General features: G+C 47.9%; 1 protein-coding gene across 2 annotated transcripts in view; it reads left to right on the top strand.

Annotated features, from left to right (window-relative positions):
• The window catches only part of LOC119169872 (arginine kinase-like), a 169,161-nt gene that overhangs the window by 50,725 nt on the left and 101,196 nt on the right, over positions 1 to 17,240 (top strand). The window contains exon 4 of one of the 2 annotated variants that reach the window (XM_075886510.1): positions 10,027 to 10,125. The exons of the other annotated variant lie outside the window; for it this stretch is intronic. Within the exon in view, the coding sequence (XP_075742625.1) occupies positions 10,027 to 10,125 (99 nt within the window). The remainder of the gene's footprint in view (positions 1 to 10,026; positions 10,126 to 17,240) is intronic. 2 annotated transcript variants of the gene reach the window in all.

Genomic DNA, 17,240 nt, shown 5'->3' with positions numbered 1-17,240 from the left:
GTGCGGGAACACACAACAGAATATGAAGGGCCAAACATCACGAGCGCTCACTAACAACTGCTTTACTGGGAGTGTGGGAACACACAACAGACAATTAGGGGTCACACAGCACGAGCACTAACTAACAACTGCTTTACTGGGAGAGCGGGAACACACAAAAGACAATGAAGGGCCACACTGCACGAGGGCTCACTAACAACGACTTTACTGGGAGTGCAGGTACACGCAACAGACAATGAAGGGCCACACAGCACGAGTGCTCACTAACAACTGTTTTACTGGGAGTGTGGGAACACACAACAAACAATGAAGGGCCGCACAGCATCAGCGCGCACAAACAACTACTTTACTGGGAGTACGAGAACACACGACCGACAATGAAGGGCCACACAGCACGAGCGCTCACTAACAACTCCTTTACTGGGAGTGTGGGAACACACAACAGGCAATTAAGGGCCACACAGCATAAGTGCTCACTAACAACTGCTTTACTGGGAATGCGGGAACACACATCAGATAATGAAGGGCCGCACAGCACAAGCGCTCACTAACAACTGCTTTACTGGGAGTGCGGTAACACCAACAAACAATGAAGTGCCACACAGCACGAGCGCTCACTAACAACCGCTTTACCGGGAGTGTGGGAACACACAACAGATAATGAAGCGTCACTCAGCACGAGCGTTCACTATCAACTGGTTTACTGGGAGTGCGGGAACACACAACACACAATAAAGGGACGCACAGCACAAGCGCTCACTAACAACTGCTTTACTGAAAGTGCGGGAACACACAACACACAATGAAGGGCCACACATCACGAGCGCTCACTAACAGCTGCTTTACTGGGAGTGTGGAAACACAGAACATACAATTAAGGGTCACCCAGCGCGAGCGCTCACTAACAACTGCTTTACTGGGAGAGCGGGAACACACAACAGACAATGAAGGGCCACGGTGCACGAGCACTCACTAACAACTGCTTTACTGGGAGTGTAGGAACACACAACAGACAATGAAGGGCCTCACAGCACAAGCGCTCACTAGCAACTGCTTTATTGGGAGTGCGGGAACACACAACAGACAATGAAGGGCCGCACAGCACGAGCGCTGACTAACAACTACTTTACTGGGAGTGCAGGTACACACAACAGACAATGAAGGGCCACACAGCACGAGCGCTCACTAACAACTGTTATACTGGGAGTGTGGGAACACACAACAAACAATGAAGGGCCGCACAGCATCAGCGCGCACAAACAACTACTTTACTGGGAGTACGGGAACACACGACAGACAATGAAGGGCCACACAGCACGAGCGCTCACTAACAACTCCTTTACTGGGAGTGTGGGAACACACAACAGACAATGAAGGGCTACACAGCATGAGCTCTGACTAACAACTGCTTTACTGAGAGCGCGGAACCACCAATGGACAATGAAGTGCCACACAGCACGAGCGCTCACTAAAAACCGCTTTACTGGGAGTACAGGAACACACAACAGACAATGAAGGGCCACTCAGCACGAGAGTTCACTAACAACTGGTTTACTGGGAGTGCGGGAACACACACCACACAATCAAGGGCCACACAGCACAAGCGCTCAATAACAACTGCTTTACTGGTAGTGCGGGAACACACAACAGACAATGAAGGGCCACACACCACGAGCGCTCACTAACAACTGCTTTACTGGGAGTGCGGGAACACACAACAGACAATGAAGGGCCGCACAGCATGAGCTCTCACTAACAACTGCTTTACTGGGAGTGCGCTAACACCAACAAACAATGAAGTGCCACACAGCACGAGCGCTCACTAACAACTGCTTTACCGGGAGTGCGGGTACACACAACAGACATTGAAGGGTCACTCAGCACGAGCGTTCACTAACAACTGGTTTACTGGGAGTGCGGGAACGCACAACACACAATGAAGGGCTGCACAGCAAAAGCGCTCACTAACAACTGCTTTACTGGGAGTGCGGGAACACACAACAGACAATGAAGGGCCACACATCACGAGCGCTCACTAACAACTGCTTTACTGGGAGTGTGGGAACACACAACAGACAATTAGGGGTCACACAGCACGAGCACTCACTAACTGCTTTACTGGGAGAGCGGGAACACACAAAAGACAATGAAGGGCCGCACTGCACGAGCACTCACTAACAACTGCTTTACTGGGAGTTCGGGAACACATGACAGACAATGAAGGGCTACAGAGCACGAGCGCTCACTAACAACTGCTTTACTGGGAGTGTGGGACACACAACAGACAATGAAGGGCCGCACAGCATGAGCTCTCACTAACAACTGCTTTACTGGGAGTACGGGAACACCAAAAGACAATGAAAGGCCACAGAGCACGAGCTCTCACTAACAACTGCTTTACTGGGAATGCGGGAACACGCAACAGACGATGCAGGGCCACACAGCATGAGCGTTTACTCACAACTGGTTTACTGGGAGTGCGGGAACACACAACAATCAATAAAGGGTCACTCAGCACGAGCGTTCACTATCAAATGGTTTACTGGGAGTGCGGGAACACACAACACACAATGAAGGGCCGCACAGCACAAGCGCTCACTAACAACTGCTTTACTGGGAGTGCGGGAGCACACAACACACAATAAAGGGCCAACCATCACGAGCGCTCACTAACAGCTGCTTTACTGGGCGTGTGGGAACACCAACAGACAATGAAGGGTCACACAGCATGAGCTCTCACTAACAACTGCTTTACTGGGACTGCGGGGACACCAACAGACAATGAAAGGCCACACAGCACGAGCGCTCACTAACAACGGCTTTACTGGGAATGCGGGAACACAAAACAGACGATGCAGGGCCACACAACATGAGCGTTCACTCACAACTGGTTTACTGGGAGTGCGGGAACACACAACAGTCAATGAAGGGTCACTCAGCACGAGCGTTCACTAACAACTGGTTTACTGGGAGTGCGGTACGCACAACACACAATGAAGGGCCGCACAGCACAAGCGCTCACTAACAACTGCTTTACCGGGAGTGCGGAAACACACAACAGACAATGAAGGGCCACACATCACGAGCGCTCACTAACAACTGCTTTACTGGGAGTGTGGAAACACACAACAGACATTCAAGGGTCACACAGCACGAGCACTCACTAACAACTGCTTTACTGGGAGAGCGGGAACACACAACAGACAATGAAGGGCCACACTGCACGAGCACTCACTAACAACTGCTTTACTGTGAGTTCGAGAACACATAACAGACAATGGAGGGCTACACAGCACGAGCGCTCACTAACAACTACTTTACTGGGAGTGTGGGAACACACAACAGACAATGAAGGGCTACACAGCACGAGCGCTCACAAACAACTGCTTTACTGGGAGTGCGAGAACACACAACAGACAATGAAGGGCCACAGTGCACGAACACTCACTAACAACTGCTTTACTGGGAGTGCGGGAACACATAACAGACAATGAAGGGCTACACAGCACGAGCGTTCACTCACAACTGGTTTACTGGGAGTGCGGGAACACACAACAGTCAATGAAGGGTCACTCAGCACGAGCGTTCACTATCAACTGGTTTACTGGGAGTGCAGGAACACACAACACACAATGAAGGGCCGCACAGCACAAGCTCTCACTAACAACTGCTTTACCGGGAGTGCGGGAGCAAACAACACACAATGAAGGGCCACACATCACGAGCGCTCACTCAGAGCTGCTTTACTGGGCGTGTGGGAACACCAACAGACAATGAAGGGTCACACAGCACGAGCGCTCACTAACAACTGCTTCAGTGGGAGACCGGGAACACACAACACACAATGACGGACCACACATCACTAGTGCTCACTAACAGCTGCTTTACTGGGAGTGTGGGAACACACAACAGACAATGAAAGGCCGCACAGCTTGAGCTCTCACTAACAACTGCTTTACTGAGACTGCGGGAACACCAACAGACAATGAAAGGCCACACAGCACGAGCGCTCACTAACAACGGCTTTACTGGGATTGCGGGAACACGCAACAGACGATGCAGAGCCACACAACATGAGCGTTCACTCACAACTGGTTTACTGGGAGTGCGGGAACACACAACAGTCAATGAAGGGTCACTCACCACGAGCATTCACTATCAACTGGTTTACTGGGAGTGCGGGAACACACAACAGACAACGAATGGCCGCACAGCATGAGCTCTAACTAACAACTGCTTTACTTGGAGTGCGGGAACACCAACAGACAATGAAGTGCCACACAGCACGAGCGCTCACTAACAACTGCTTTACTGGGAGTTACACATAACAGACAATGAAGGGCTACACAGCATGAGCTCTGACTAACAACTACTTTACTGAGAGCATGGAACCACCAATAGACAATGAAGTGCCACACAGCACGAGCGCTCACTAACAACTGCTTTACTGGGAGTACGGGAACACACAACAGACAATGAAGGGCCACTAAGCACGAGAGTTCACTAACAACTGGTTTACTGGGAGTGCGGGAACACACAACACACAATGAAGGGCCACACAACACAAGCGCTCTCTAACAACTGCTTTACTGGTAGTGCGGGAACACACAACAGACAATGAAGGGCCACACATCACGAGCGCTCACAAACAACTGCTTTACTGGGAGTGCGGGAACACACAACAGACAATGAAGGGCCGCACAGCATGAGCTCTCACTAACAACTGCTTTACTGGGAGTGCGGTAACACCAACAAACAATGAAGTGCCACACAGCACGATCGCTCACTAACAACTGCTTTACTGGGAGTGCGGGAACACACAACAGACATTGAAGGGTCACTCAGCACGAGCGTTCACTAACAACTCGTTCACTGGGAGTGCGGGAACGCACAACACACAATGAAGGGCTGCACAGCACAAGCGCTCACTAACAACTGCTTCACTGGGAGTGCGGGAACACACAACAGAATATGAAGGGCCAAACATCACGAGCGCTCACTAACAACTGCTTTACTGGGAGTGTGGGAACACACAACAGACAATTAGGGGTCACACAGCACGAGCACTAACTAACAACTGCTTTACTGGGAGAGCGGGAACACACAAAAGACAATGAAGGGCCACACTGCAGGAGCACTCCCTAACAACTGCTTTACTGGGAGTTCGGGAACACATAACAGACAATGAAGGGCTACACAGCACGAGCGCTCACTAACAACTGCTTTACTGGGAGTGTGGGAACCCACAACAGAAAATGAAGGGCCGCACAGCATGAGCTCTCACTAACAACTGCTTTACTGGGAGTGCGGGAACACCAACAGACAATGAAAGGCCACACAGCACGAGCGCTCACTAACAACTGCTTTACTGGGAATGCGGGAACACGCAACAGACGATGCAGGGCCACACAGCACGAGCGTTCACTCACAACTGGTTTACTGGGAGTGCGGGAACACACAACAGTCAATGAAGGGTCACTCAGCACGGGCGTTCACTATCAACTGGTTTACTGGGAGTGCAGGAACACACAACACACAATGAAGGGCCGCACAGCACAAGCTCTCACTAACAACTGCTTTACTGGGAGTGCGGGAGCACACAACACACAATGAAGGGCCACACATCACGAGCGCTCACTAACAGCTGCTTTACTGGGCGTGTGGGAACACCAACAGACAATGAAGGGTCACACAGCACGAGCGCTCACTAACAACTGCTTTAGTGGGAGAGCGGGAACACACAACAATGAAGGGCCTAAGTGCACGAGCACTCACTAACAGCTGCTTTACTGGGAGTGGGGGAACACGCAACAGACAATGAAGGGCCGCACAGCATGAGCTCTCACTAACAACTGCTTTACTGGGACTGCGGGAACACCAACAGACAATGAAAGGCCACACAGCACGAGCGCTCACTCACAACGGCTTTACTGGGAATGCGGAAACACGCAACAGACGATGCAGGGCCACACAGCATGAGCGTTAACTCACAACTGGTTCACTGGGAGTGCGGGAACACACAACAGTCAATGAAGGGTCACTCAGCACGAGCGTTCACTATCAACTGGTTTACTGGGAGGGCGGGAACACACACCAGACAATGAAGGGCCACAGTGCACGAGCACTCACTAAAAACTGCTTACTGGGAGTGCGGGAACACATAACAGACAATGAAGGGCTACACAGCACGAGCGCTCACTAACAACTGCTTTACTGGGAGTGCGGGAACACACAACAGACAATGAAGGGCCGCCCAGCGTGAGCTCTCACTAACAACTGCTTTACTGGGAGTGCAGGAAGACCAACAGACAATGAAGGGCCACACAGCACGAGCACTCACTAACAACTACTTTACTGGGAGTGCGGAAACACACAACAGACAATAAAGGGCCGCACAGCATGAGCTCTCACTAACAACTGCTTTACTGGGAGTGCGGGAACACCAACAGACAATGAAGGGCCACACAGCACGAGTGCTCACTAACCGGTTTACTGGGAGTGCGGGAACACCAACAGAAAATGAAGGGCCACACAGCACGAGCGCTCACTAACTGGTTTACTGGGAGTGCGGGAACACCAACAGAAAATGAAGGACCACACAGCACGAGCGCTCACTAACAACTGCTTTACTGGGAGTGCGGGAACACACAACAGACAATGAAGGGCCACACAGCACGAGCGCTCACTAACAACTGGTTTACTGGGAGTGCGGGAACACACAACAGACAATGAAGGGTCACTCAGCACGAGCGTTCACTATCAACTGTTTTACTGGGAGTGCGGGAACACACAACAGACAACGAAGGGCCGCACAGCATGAGCTCTGACTAACAACTGCTTTACTTGGAGTGCGGGAACACCAACAGACATTGAAGGGCCACACAGCACGAGCGCTCACTAACCACTGCTTTACTGGGAGTGCGGGAACACACAACAGACAATGAAGGGCCACACAGCACGAGCACTCACTAACAACTGGTTTACTGGGAGTGCGGGAACACACAACAGACAATGAAAGGTCACTCAGCACGAGCGTTCACTCTCGACTGGTTTACTGGGAGTGCGGGAACACACAACAGACAATGAAGGGCTACACAGCACGAGCGCTCACTAAGAACTGCTTTACTGGAGTGTGGGAACACACAACAGACAATGAAGAGCCGCACAGCATGAGCTCTCACTAACAACTGCTTTACTGGGAGTGCACGAACACCAACAGACAATAAAAGGTTACACAGCACGAGCGCTCACTAACAACTGCTTTACTGGGAATGCAGGAACACGCAACGGACGATGCAGGGCCACAAAGCACGGGCGTTCACTCACAACTAGTTTACTGGGAGTGCGGGAACACACAACAGTCAATGAAGTGTCACTCAGCACGAGCGTTTACTATCAACTGGTTTACTGGGAGTGCGGGAAACCACAACACACAATGAAGGGCCGCACAGCACAAGCGCTCACTAACAACTGCTTTCCTGGGAGTGCGGGAGCACACAACACACAACAAAGGGCCACACATCACGAGCGCTCACTAACAACTGCTTTACTGGGAATGCGGGAACACGCAACAGACGATGCAGGGCCACACAGCACGAGCACTCACTAAGAACTGCTTTACTGGGAGTTTGGGAACACCAACAGACATTGAAGGGCCACACAGCACGAGCGCTCACTAACAACTGCTTTACTGGGAATGCGGGAACACGCAACAGACGATGCAGGGCCACACAGCACGAGCATTCACTAACAACTGGTTTACTGGAAGTGCGGGAACACACAACAGACAATGAAGGGTCACTCAGCACGAGCTTTCACTATCAATTGGTTTACTGGGAGTGCGGGAACACACAACACACAATGAAGGGCCGCACAGCACAAGCGCTCACTAACAACTGCTTTACTGGGAGTGCGGGAACACACAACACACAATGAAGGGCCACACATCACGAGCGCTCACTAACAGCTGCTTTACTGGGAGTGTGGGAACACACAACAGACAATGAAGGGCCACAGTGCACGAGCACTCACTAACAACTGCTTTACTGGGAGTGCGGGAACACATAACCGACATTTAGGGTAACACATCACGAGCGCTCACTAACAACTGCTTTACTGTTAGAGCGGGAACACACAACAGACAATGGAGGGCTACACAGCACGAGCGCTCACTAACAACTGCTTTACTGGGAGTGCGAGAACACACAACAGACAATGAAGGGCCGCAGTGCACGAACACTCACTAACAACTGCTTTACTGGGAGTGCGGGAACACATAACAGACAATGAAGGGCTTCACAGCACGAGCGCTCACTAACAACTGCTTAACTGGGAGTGCGGGAACACATAACGGACAATTAAGGGTCACACAGCACGAGCGCTCACTAACAACTGCTTTACTAGGTGAGCGGGAACACACAACACACAATGAAGAGCCGCACAGCACAAGCGCTCACTAACAACTGCTTTACTGGGAGTGCGGGAACACACAACAGACAATGAAGGGTCACTCAGCACGAGCGTTCACTATCAACTGGTTTACTGGGAGTGCGGGAACACACAACACACAATGAAGGGCCGCACAGCACAAGCGCTCACCAACAACTGCTTTACTGGGAGTGCGGGAACACACAACACACAATGACGGACCACACATCACTAGTGCTCACTAACAGCTGCTTTACTGGGTGTGTGGGAACACACAACAGACAATGAAGGGCCACAGTGCACGAGCACTCACTAACAACTGCTTTACTGGGAGTGCGGGAACACATAACAGACAATTAAGGGTAACACATCACGAGCGCTCACTAACAACTGCTTTACTGTTAGAGCGGGAACACACAACAGACAATGAAGGGCTACACAGCATGAGCGCTCACTAACAACTGCTTTACTGGGAGTGCGAGAACACACAACAGACAATGAAGGGCCACAGTGCATGAACACTCACTAACAACTGCTTTACTGGGAGTGCGGGAACACATAACAGACAATGAAGGGCTACACAGCACGAGCGCTCACTAACAACTGCTTTACTGGGAGTGCGGGAACACATAACAGACAATTAAGGGTCACACAGCACGAGCGCTCGCTAACTACTGCTTTACTGGGTGAGCGGGAACACACAACACACAATGAAGGGCCGCACAGCACAAGCGCTCACTAACAACTGCTTTACTGGGAGTGCGGGAACACACAACACACAATGAAGGGCCACACATCACGAGCGCTCACTACCATCTGCTTTACTGGGAGTGTGGGAACACACAACAGACAATCAAGGGTCACAGTGCACGAGCGCTCACTAACAACTGCTTTACTGGGAGTGCGGGAACACATAACCGACAATTAAAAGTAACACATCACGAGCGCTCACTAACAACTGCTTTACTGTTAGAGCGGGAACACACAACAGACAATGAAGGGCTACACAGCACGAGCGCTCACTAACAACTGCTTTACTGGGAGTGCGAGAACACACAACAGACAATGAAGGGCCACAGTGCACGAACACTCACTAACAACTGCTTTACTGGGAGTGCGGGAACACATAACAGACAATGAAGGGCTACACAGCACGAGCGCTCACTAACAACTGCTTTACTGGGAGTGCGGGAACACATAACAGACAATTAAGGGTCACACGACACGAGCACTCACTAACAACTGCTTTACTGGGTGAGCGGGAACACACAACAGACAATGAAGGGCTACACAGCACGAGCGCTCACTAACAACTGCTTTACTGGGAGTGCGGGAACATGCAACAGACGATGCAGGGCCACACAGCACGAGCGTTCACTAACAACTGGTTTACTGGGAGTTCGGGAGCAAACAACAGACAATGAAGGGCCGCACAGCACGAGCGCTCACTAACAACTGGTTTAGTGGGAGTGTGGCAACACACAACAGGAAGAGCACTTGTTCTTTGTGGCTCTTCTCTGTGTGTTGTGTGTCTCCACACTGCCAGTTCGCTGAACCAATATGAACTATAAACTAGCGCACCTGTTTATCCTGTTGCAGTGGTGGCTATCCCAACTGGAGAGATGGCCGTGATTGGGATAGCGACCAGCCGTCCATCTACCGGCCGCTACGCGGGAGATCCAGCCGCAGCAATAGAAGGTCCGTGCTCCTTATCCTAACGCGTGCTCTGCCAGCTGCAGACAATCGGTCTCGTCACCCTGTTTTCTGCGAAGTAATGAGTAGTCGGCAAAATTACATGAAACAAACGTGTTCCGAAAAATGTCTCGGATATCACGGGGATCGTACTTATCAACCACTGGAAAATATTTGCTTCGAACGGAATCCGACAATCTTGCATACGTAACCAACACCACGTCAACAATGTCATATGCAAATTCTCTAAAATTACAAGGGAGCGGCACAGAAGCTTTGAAACACAGCGCAGTATTCACTGAGAGGAAACTAGAGGGAATGGGTTGTTTTGACGGCGCTCTGCATCTAGATAACACTTTTTGGAAGTTCACGTGTCAAGAATGTGTACAAATCTACGCTGGGCGTTAATAAACTGCGTTTTGCTGCATTGATCATGCATGTGCGTTTGGTTTGCTTTTATAATCATGGATATTAACCATTCTATTGCTGCCATTTTTGTACTTAGTGACATGTAGTTTTCTAATGCAGTCCCCTTTCAGCCTTATGATATGGCACCTCCTCCTGTATAATCTACGCTTATATGTTTTATATTTGCTATTATTAAACATTTCAGATTTCGCATAAATTGCGCTTTGATTGTGAACTTGAATGTGACTTTTTAATATCACCTTCATAACTCCTGGCATGCCGGTAGAGAAAGACCAAGCATCAGCCTGATTTGATGCCTAGGTTAACAACGCTCCTTGCTCTCATTATCCTAGCGGCTAAATTGTCCACATACACACGGGGGAATAATATTCTGACCTTCATACGCATTCAAACATACCTGCCACAAAATCGGACTTCTAACATGAAAGTCATCTCGGTATATGACATAAGCTTAGCACTCTAATTACATGAAACGGGATGTGCATGAAATTTGTCCGAAATTGTTCTATCCTATGTAAAGCAATGACACTGTCCTCTCAAGCAGGCAGCTGTCCCTAAAGGTCAGAGGCAAATTTAGCGCCAAATCACTGTAGCACAGCTTTGACTTGATCCTATCGACGAACGGGAAACCACTGGATCTATTCCTAGAACAACAAGTCTCAATTTGCTTTAGAAAACCTTGCGAGCCACTTTATACTAAGACGCGACGACGTACGCCCTTTCTCGGTATATATCATGGCGCTTTTTTATATTTCTTACCTTAAACAAATCAAACGTGGATACATGTTGGAGTATTCATTGTTCAAGCTCGGGTAAATAAAGAAAAAAAACACTAGAAAATGATGTAACAGTAGTATGCTACAGCAACCAAAATGCTATGTCCGTTTTTCTTCGATTGCCAGTCAGATTGTCAAGCCAAAGCTCTTTCCTTGAAGTTCTATTTTGAAATACTGTTTTCATAAACAGATATCACTCGTGAGAAACCTGGATTACCTTTTTCTGTCATCGCACTCGAACTTTAGGCTGAACACCACCGTGGCTTACAAATGACCTGGCTCTGAAGTTTTCACCAAAGGAATTGTTATCGCCCACACTATAGTTACAAATTCATTGGGGTGCACCTATATAATAAGGCGTAAGTCCTATAAATGATGTCACTTCACAGGGTTCCTGAAATTCCACTCTTTTACACTCAGAAGCTGAAGGAACATAAATATTATGTATAAATTAAAATGACAATTTTGTGCTTCATAGACATACGGGCGACATCACCCGACGCGTATTGATAACAATATATTCATGACATTCTTAATTTGACAAAATTCTTGTGAGTGTACCTCGGAATGATTGTCTACGCTACAAAAGTCTTATCTGCTTATAAAGTTCATGCCGCACTAAACGAAGGTAAATAATAGTAAATGAGTAATGTAACCAAATCCTTTCGAGTGTCAGACGTATTTGATTATATGCTTCCACACTGTATTAAACATTTTCACCAACTCCTGAATAACAGCAATGAAGGTTTATGATAGATTTTCACAGTAAAGCTTTATACGACATGCATTCACCACCTTTATGAAGGCAAGCAACGAGAAGGATACGTATACAGGAGTTCTGTAATAAATATTTCAATAGCATCACTTTGATCCAGGCATCAATAACTTGACATGCATGCGCAACAAAATCCTATAAAATGTGCAATTTCTGTCATATCTTTTTCTCGACTTTTTCATTCGCAGCTAAACAATAATCTATATAAATAGGAGTGCTCGCTACATTAAGCCGATTGAAAAACAAAAGGATTTTTATTTTGATACTTGATTGGCGAGCATGCTGTCTCGAAAGATGAACGTTACAGAGAGAACTGCCTTTTTCTTGTCGTGAAATATTTCTTTCAGATCGTTGAACATATTTACGCAGACTAAACAAGCAAACTGACTACCGTCTATCTGTCACAAAAGATAATAATCAGCAAAAAATTAATGAATAAGAGAAACTAAATTTATTTGGTAAGAATGGGTTTCAATTCTTGCCTCCACTGTTCTGAAATCGAGTGTCTGACATCATATTTTTAAGCCGTTGTAGCACACGTTTACCGATACTTACTTTTTCTTCTTGTACATTTTCGTCTCATGAGTTTAGTGCTCCGATCCATGCCGAGTATCGCCAATGAAAAAATCACAGTATGCCTGCGGAGTGAATGATGATGAGTGAAGCGAAGCGTTCGTCCATTCATCCGTTGATGTGTCCGTCTCTCCGTGCGTAAGTCCATGCGTCGGGCTGCGTTCTAGAATGCAGAAGCACCGACGAGACCCGAGTAAAGGAAGCAGAGAGCAAGCGTTTTAAACGCGCCTGCTGCTCTGCTTCGTCCATGCCCCACCGACGATACGCCACGTACGACGACTTTCCAGGAGACTCACAGAGGCACTCGTTCTCTGCGTGGCCACGTATGTGCCCAGGCACAGCCTGCGCAGAAGCAAATCGGGGAGTAGCGGTACAGCGCCATCTAGAATATCCTCACTCAACTGCAGTCTGAATGTACTTTTATGAAAGAGCACCGTCTATTGCACTCTACGGGAGATACTGCCTTCTTTTTACAGCGAAAGTTGTTATGAGATCACAACTCAAGTCTCGCGCAGCGCTGTAGTTGTCCGCTGCTGCCGCCACCACCGCTTCTGCCACCGCCGCCAGTGCCCGTCACCACATCGCGCGAAATTATGTACCAATGACACAGTAGGGCTATCTATCTATCTATCTATCTATCTATCTATCTATCTATCTATCTATCTATCTATCTATCTATCTATCTATCTATCTATCTATCTATCTATCTATCTATTTATTTATCTATCTGTCTATCTATCCATCAATCTATCTATCTATCTATCTATCTATCTATCTATCTATCTATCTATCTATCTATCTATCTATCTATCTATCTATCTATCTATCTAGACGCTTACGTTTGAGCACTATCGTGGTCACCCCCTTAACTTGGCATGAACCAAAATTCATTGTGAGAGGGTAAGATGGTTTGACGAATATGATGTGATGATTAAGACATTACTAATGTCACAATGCCGTTGCGTACGTCGTCAAACACTTCCCGTCAGAAAGTGGCACATACCCACAGGTGGGTATGTGCTGCTGGTGTGTGGGTTTGTGCCACAGGTGATTGACACTTAGTATCTACCCAGGAATGACGAGACACATGGGCAATTTTAACGCGCGAGCATTAGGAAATACCCGAGAGTGGTACCGTTGACCTGACGAAGGCAAAGAATAAATGTCAGCGTCCTAGCTGAAATATAACCCAAGCATTCTGTGGGGCTATGAAAAATTTTACCACAAAGCTACGCCAGCCTCAGAAATACTTTTCAAATAGACGCTAGTCGTCGTGAAACATCAATGGTGGTTGCATGCTGCCTACCCAATTTTATAAACAATGCATATGTACTCCTTTTATACAGCCGTCACGTCAGGTTAACGTCAATTGTGGTTAGTTGCCATGCGCTGAAGTCGATTTATGTAGCAGTGTCCAGGGCGAACATCCTCGAGAGCATTTGCGCTTCATATCAGTTTCTCGTGCTGCTAATAGCTGTTTTTTTTTAGTTTTCATTGGAACGATCCTCGAATTTCGCAGCTTTTACTGCGGGCCCCTGTCATCATGTACACAATGATGATGAAATAAACGTATTATTATTATTATTATTATTATTATTACATATGTTCTAGTTGGCATCGTTGCGCAAGAGCAAACTGGTTATAGTCTTCAACATGTGTCTATGCGTGCAACATTTGTACATATACTAATAGTCATTCATGACGTGTCGCTCCATAAAAAAATTGCAACGCGGTAACCTTCCCTCCGCATGCTTCGCATAACGTCGATTCCGAGGTACCTGGGATCTACCGAATGTTTTTTTCTCGTCTCTTCTCTCGGTCACGCGTGACGCATGACACGGCTAGGCTGAGAGGAGCTTCGCCCCTGAAAGTAAGTGGTGAGCCCCGCGACAGTTACAACACGACAGTTACGTAAACTTCCGCCAATGCAAGTTGGTGGAAAATGGGCTGTTCCCGTGAACATTGAGTACCGTTATCTTAGTATTCGCTGTTTGACTATTGGGAGGATGTCTGGAATCAATAGTCAACTTTGCGCTAAAATCACGACAACACTGAATGGCTCAGCAACACATAGAAGGAAGAAAGTGTACAATACCATCCACAGGTAAAGGAAACACTACATTGAGCACTGTTCAAATTGCAGCACCCCTAGTAGCAAAATGGATAAGAAAACAATGCTTATGCCAGGCACTAGTCTGTCAAAAGGAGCCATAACAACCAGTCACCAGAAGTTTCGTGCAAATCTTGGCCACTGTATTTTTGCAAGGGGGTGAAATACAATTGTGGTGTTTACGCAAGTGTTCCCTTTAACAGTGCACCCGACTGTACATATGAGGGCTCGTTTTATTGTTAGGCACACAATTTTTGATATATAAGAGGCAACTACGCCAAGCAAAGTATAAGTGATGCTATTTGAATTATTTCAAATGTAAATATGAAGAAATAAAAGTCGATGAAATGATAAGTGGCCTTGGCCACAAACTGCCCCTGCGACATTCTAATAACGTATCCGATGCTCTACCAACTGAGCTGCCACGGTGGCTATCCACTATCTACTTTATGGGGCATGTATGCGCAATAAACTTGGGAGCATCATTCAGCGCCACCAGTAGCCATGACAGAGAATGTGGAACACTTTTAAAGATGATAGTCTTTCTTGGGGCGTTCGGTGCAAAAGTTTTGGTCTGTCTGTATCTCTGTACATTTGTCTGTTTATCCACCTTCAACGGTACCCTAAATGGCACCAAAGTGACCAAACGATACTCCGAACGGCTGACCTGATCCGCAGCGCCGACCAATATTGCTCACGGTTCAGGGTTTATACCTGTGCGATTGTCAATTAAAAAGCAAATATTGCGCACATCTGAGGCACTATAACAACACGTCATTATTATGTATGAGTATTTTTTCTAGAAAAGGCATACATAAGTAACTTTGATGATTGTAGCATTTATAACGTTGCGCTGCCTATGCAACGCTCGCATGAAACAAGTGTTTCCAACGCGTTGCTAAGACGACATGGTGGTGGCACCTACCCGTGCCTTGCGTTCTACACCTTATCACCTCAGAGACGGGCGTGCACGGCACGCGCCCCGTTTTCCAGGATAACTGCCAGATAGCGCTCATGTCTCACGTGTTACGTGACTTCATGCGCTCGTGAGCTTTCGCTGCATGCTCGAGGCACTCTAACGCAGCGCCTTCAGAATACCATTCACCGATCTTTTTCCGCAGAACATCAAATAAGGGTTTTGTTCCCTCTCTCCAGACGCAAGACTATCATCTTTCGACGACATTTGCGGTCTAACATGCAGATACGGGGCCAATTTTTACATGCGGAGCATGTTACATAAGGGGTTAGTCATGCCCCGTGACCGTCCGCAGCCTCCCCTCCTCCTCCGCCAGCCATCTGTGCATCTCTTCCTTCTCTCAACACAGCGTGCGCTGCGCACACTTTTCCCCTCCGCGCGACCTTTAGTTTTACGTGCGCCAGTTGTATGCTAATGCGCGCAGGCGCAGGCCAATGCCGGCGCTCGCTATAAATAACCAGTGTCGAGGCACGCCGCCCTTCTTCGGTTGGTTTGTGCGGTCACTCCACGTCCGATGTCGCTGTTGAAAATGTATGCCAACGAATCCGCAAACACACTTACTGACGTCCCTTCCAATAGCATCAGCATCATACGACCACGGTTCGCGGGATGTGCATCGACCACGTCTTTGCGAATTTCGACCTTCGACCGCTGCAACCACACCCACTCACCCTTCACTTTATGTACCATAAAGCCATCTTGCTCAAAATACCCAAAGCATCTCATCAAGAAACATCGTCTTTCGCAGCATACGTGCGTGCGTGTTCACTCGTGTTCACTCATAACACACACGCAAGTCGCAAATTACAAACCACATTTATCGCAGTTGAACATGTATGCTCTTTATGCTAACCAGTGTTCTCACTCGGGAAACTGCAGTAATTTTTATTTGCCCGCTTGGCGCCGGACAGACCAATAAAGTATGTTCCACTTTTTATCTGGAAAAGTAAACTGTGTTAGACAGCTGGCGGCCCAGAGTGCCAGCAGACGACGCTCACGGCCTTTTTGATTTTGCGAGGTCTGTTCAAGGTAGATACAATTGGTAGTGAAGGCTTTATAGAAACCCATACGTTCAGAGAATGGCGGCTGATCAGCTGTTCATGTGGCTTAGTGGTTTCTTTGTGAGAAGGGAACACTTCTGGCGGAGCTAAAACTAAAGCAGATGTGCCTCGAAAGCTGGGAAACTTGTGACGTTGTTTGTCTGTGCACTAGCGCGACATTGTATCTCAAATTATATTTTATAGGCCCCTAAGACTCGCGCGACGGCGATCACCGGCGAGTCTTCGACGAGCGCACTCCAAGTCAGTTCCACCTAATCTAACACCAACTCATCACTACTTACAGGTTCAAGTGTACTATCGTTTACTTTGTTTCAAATTTACAAAAAACTTATTCTTTAAACTTTTCTTTGGCGTTTCTGGCATCTTTTGCAGATGGATTAAAGCAGCTAACAACGTATACTTGTCTTATCTGCAGCGTTGC

The sequence above is a fragment of the Rhipicephalus microplus genome, chromosome 2 (genome assembly GCF_043290135.1).
Source record: "Rhipicephalus microplus isolate Deutch F79 chromosome 2, USDA_Rmic, whole genome shotgun sequence".
Taxonomy (NCBI): domain Eukaryota; kingdom Metazoa; phylum Arthropoda; class Arachnida; order Ixodida; family Ixodidae; genus Rhipicephalus; species Rhipicephalus microplus.
The sequence above is the reverse complement of the archived record's forward strand: the minus strand, read 5'-3'. Positions and strand labels throughout refer to the sequence as shown.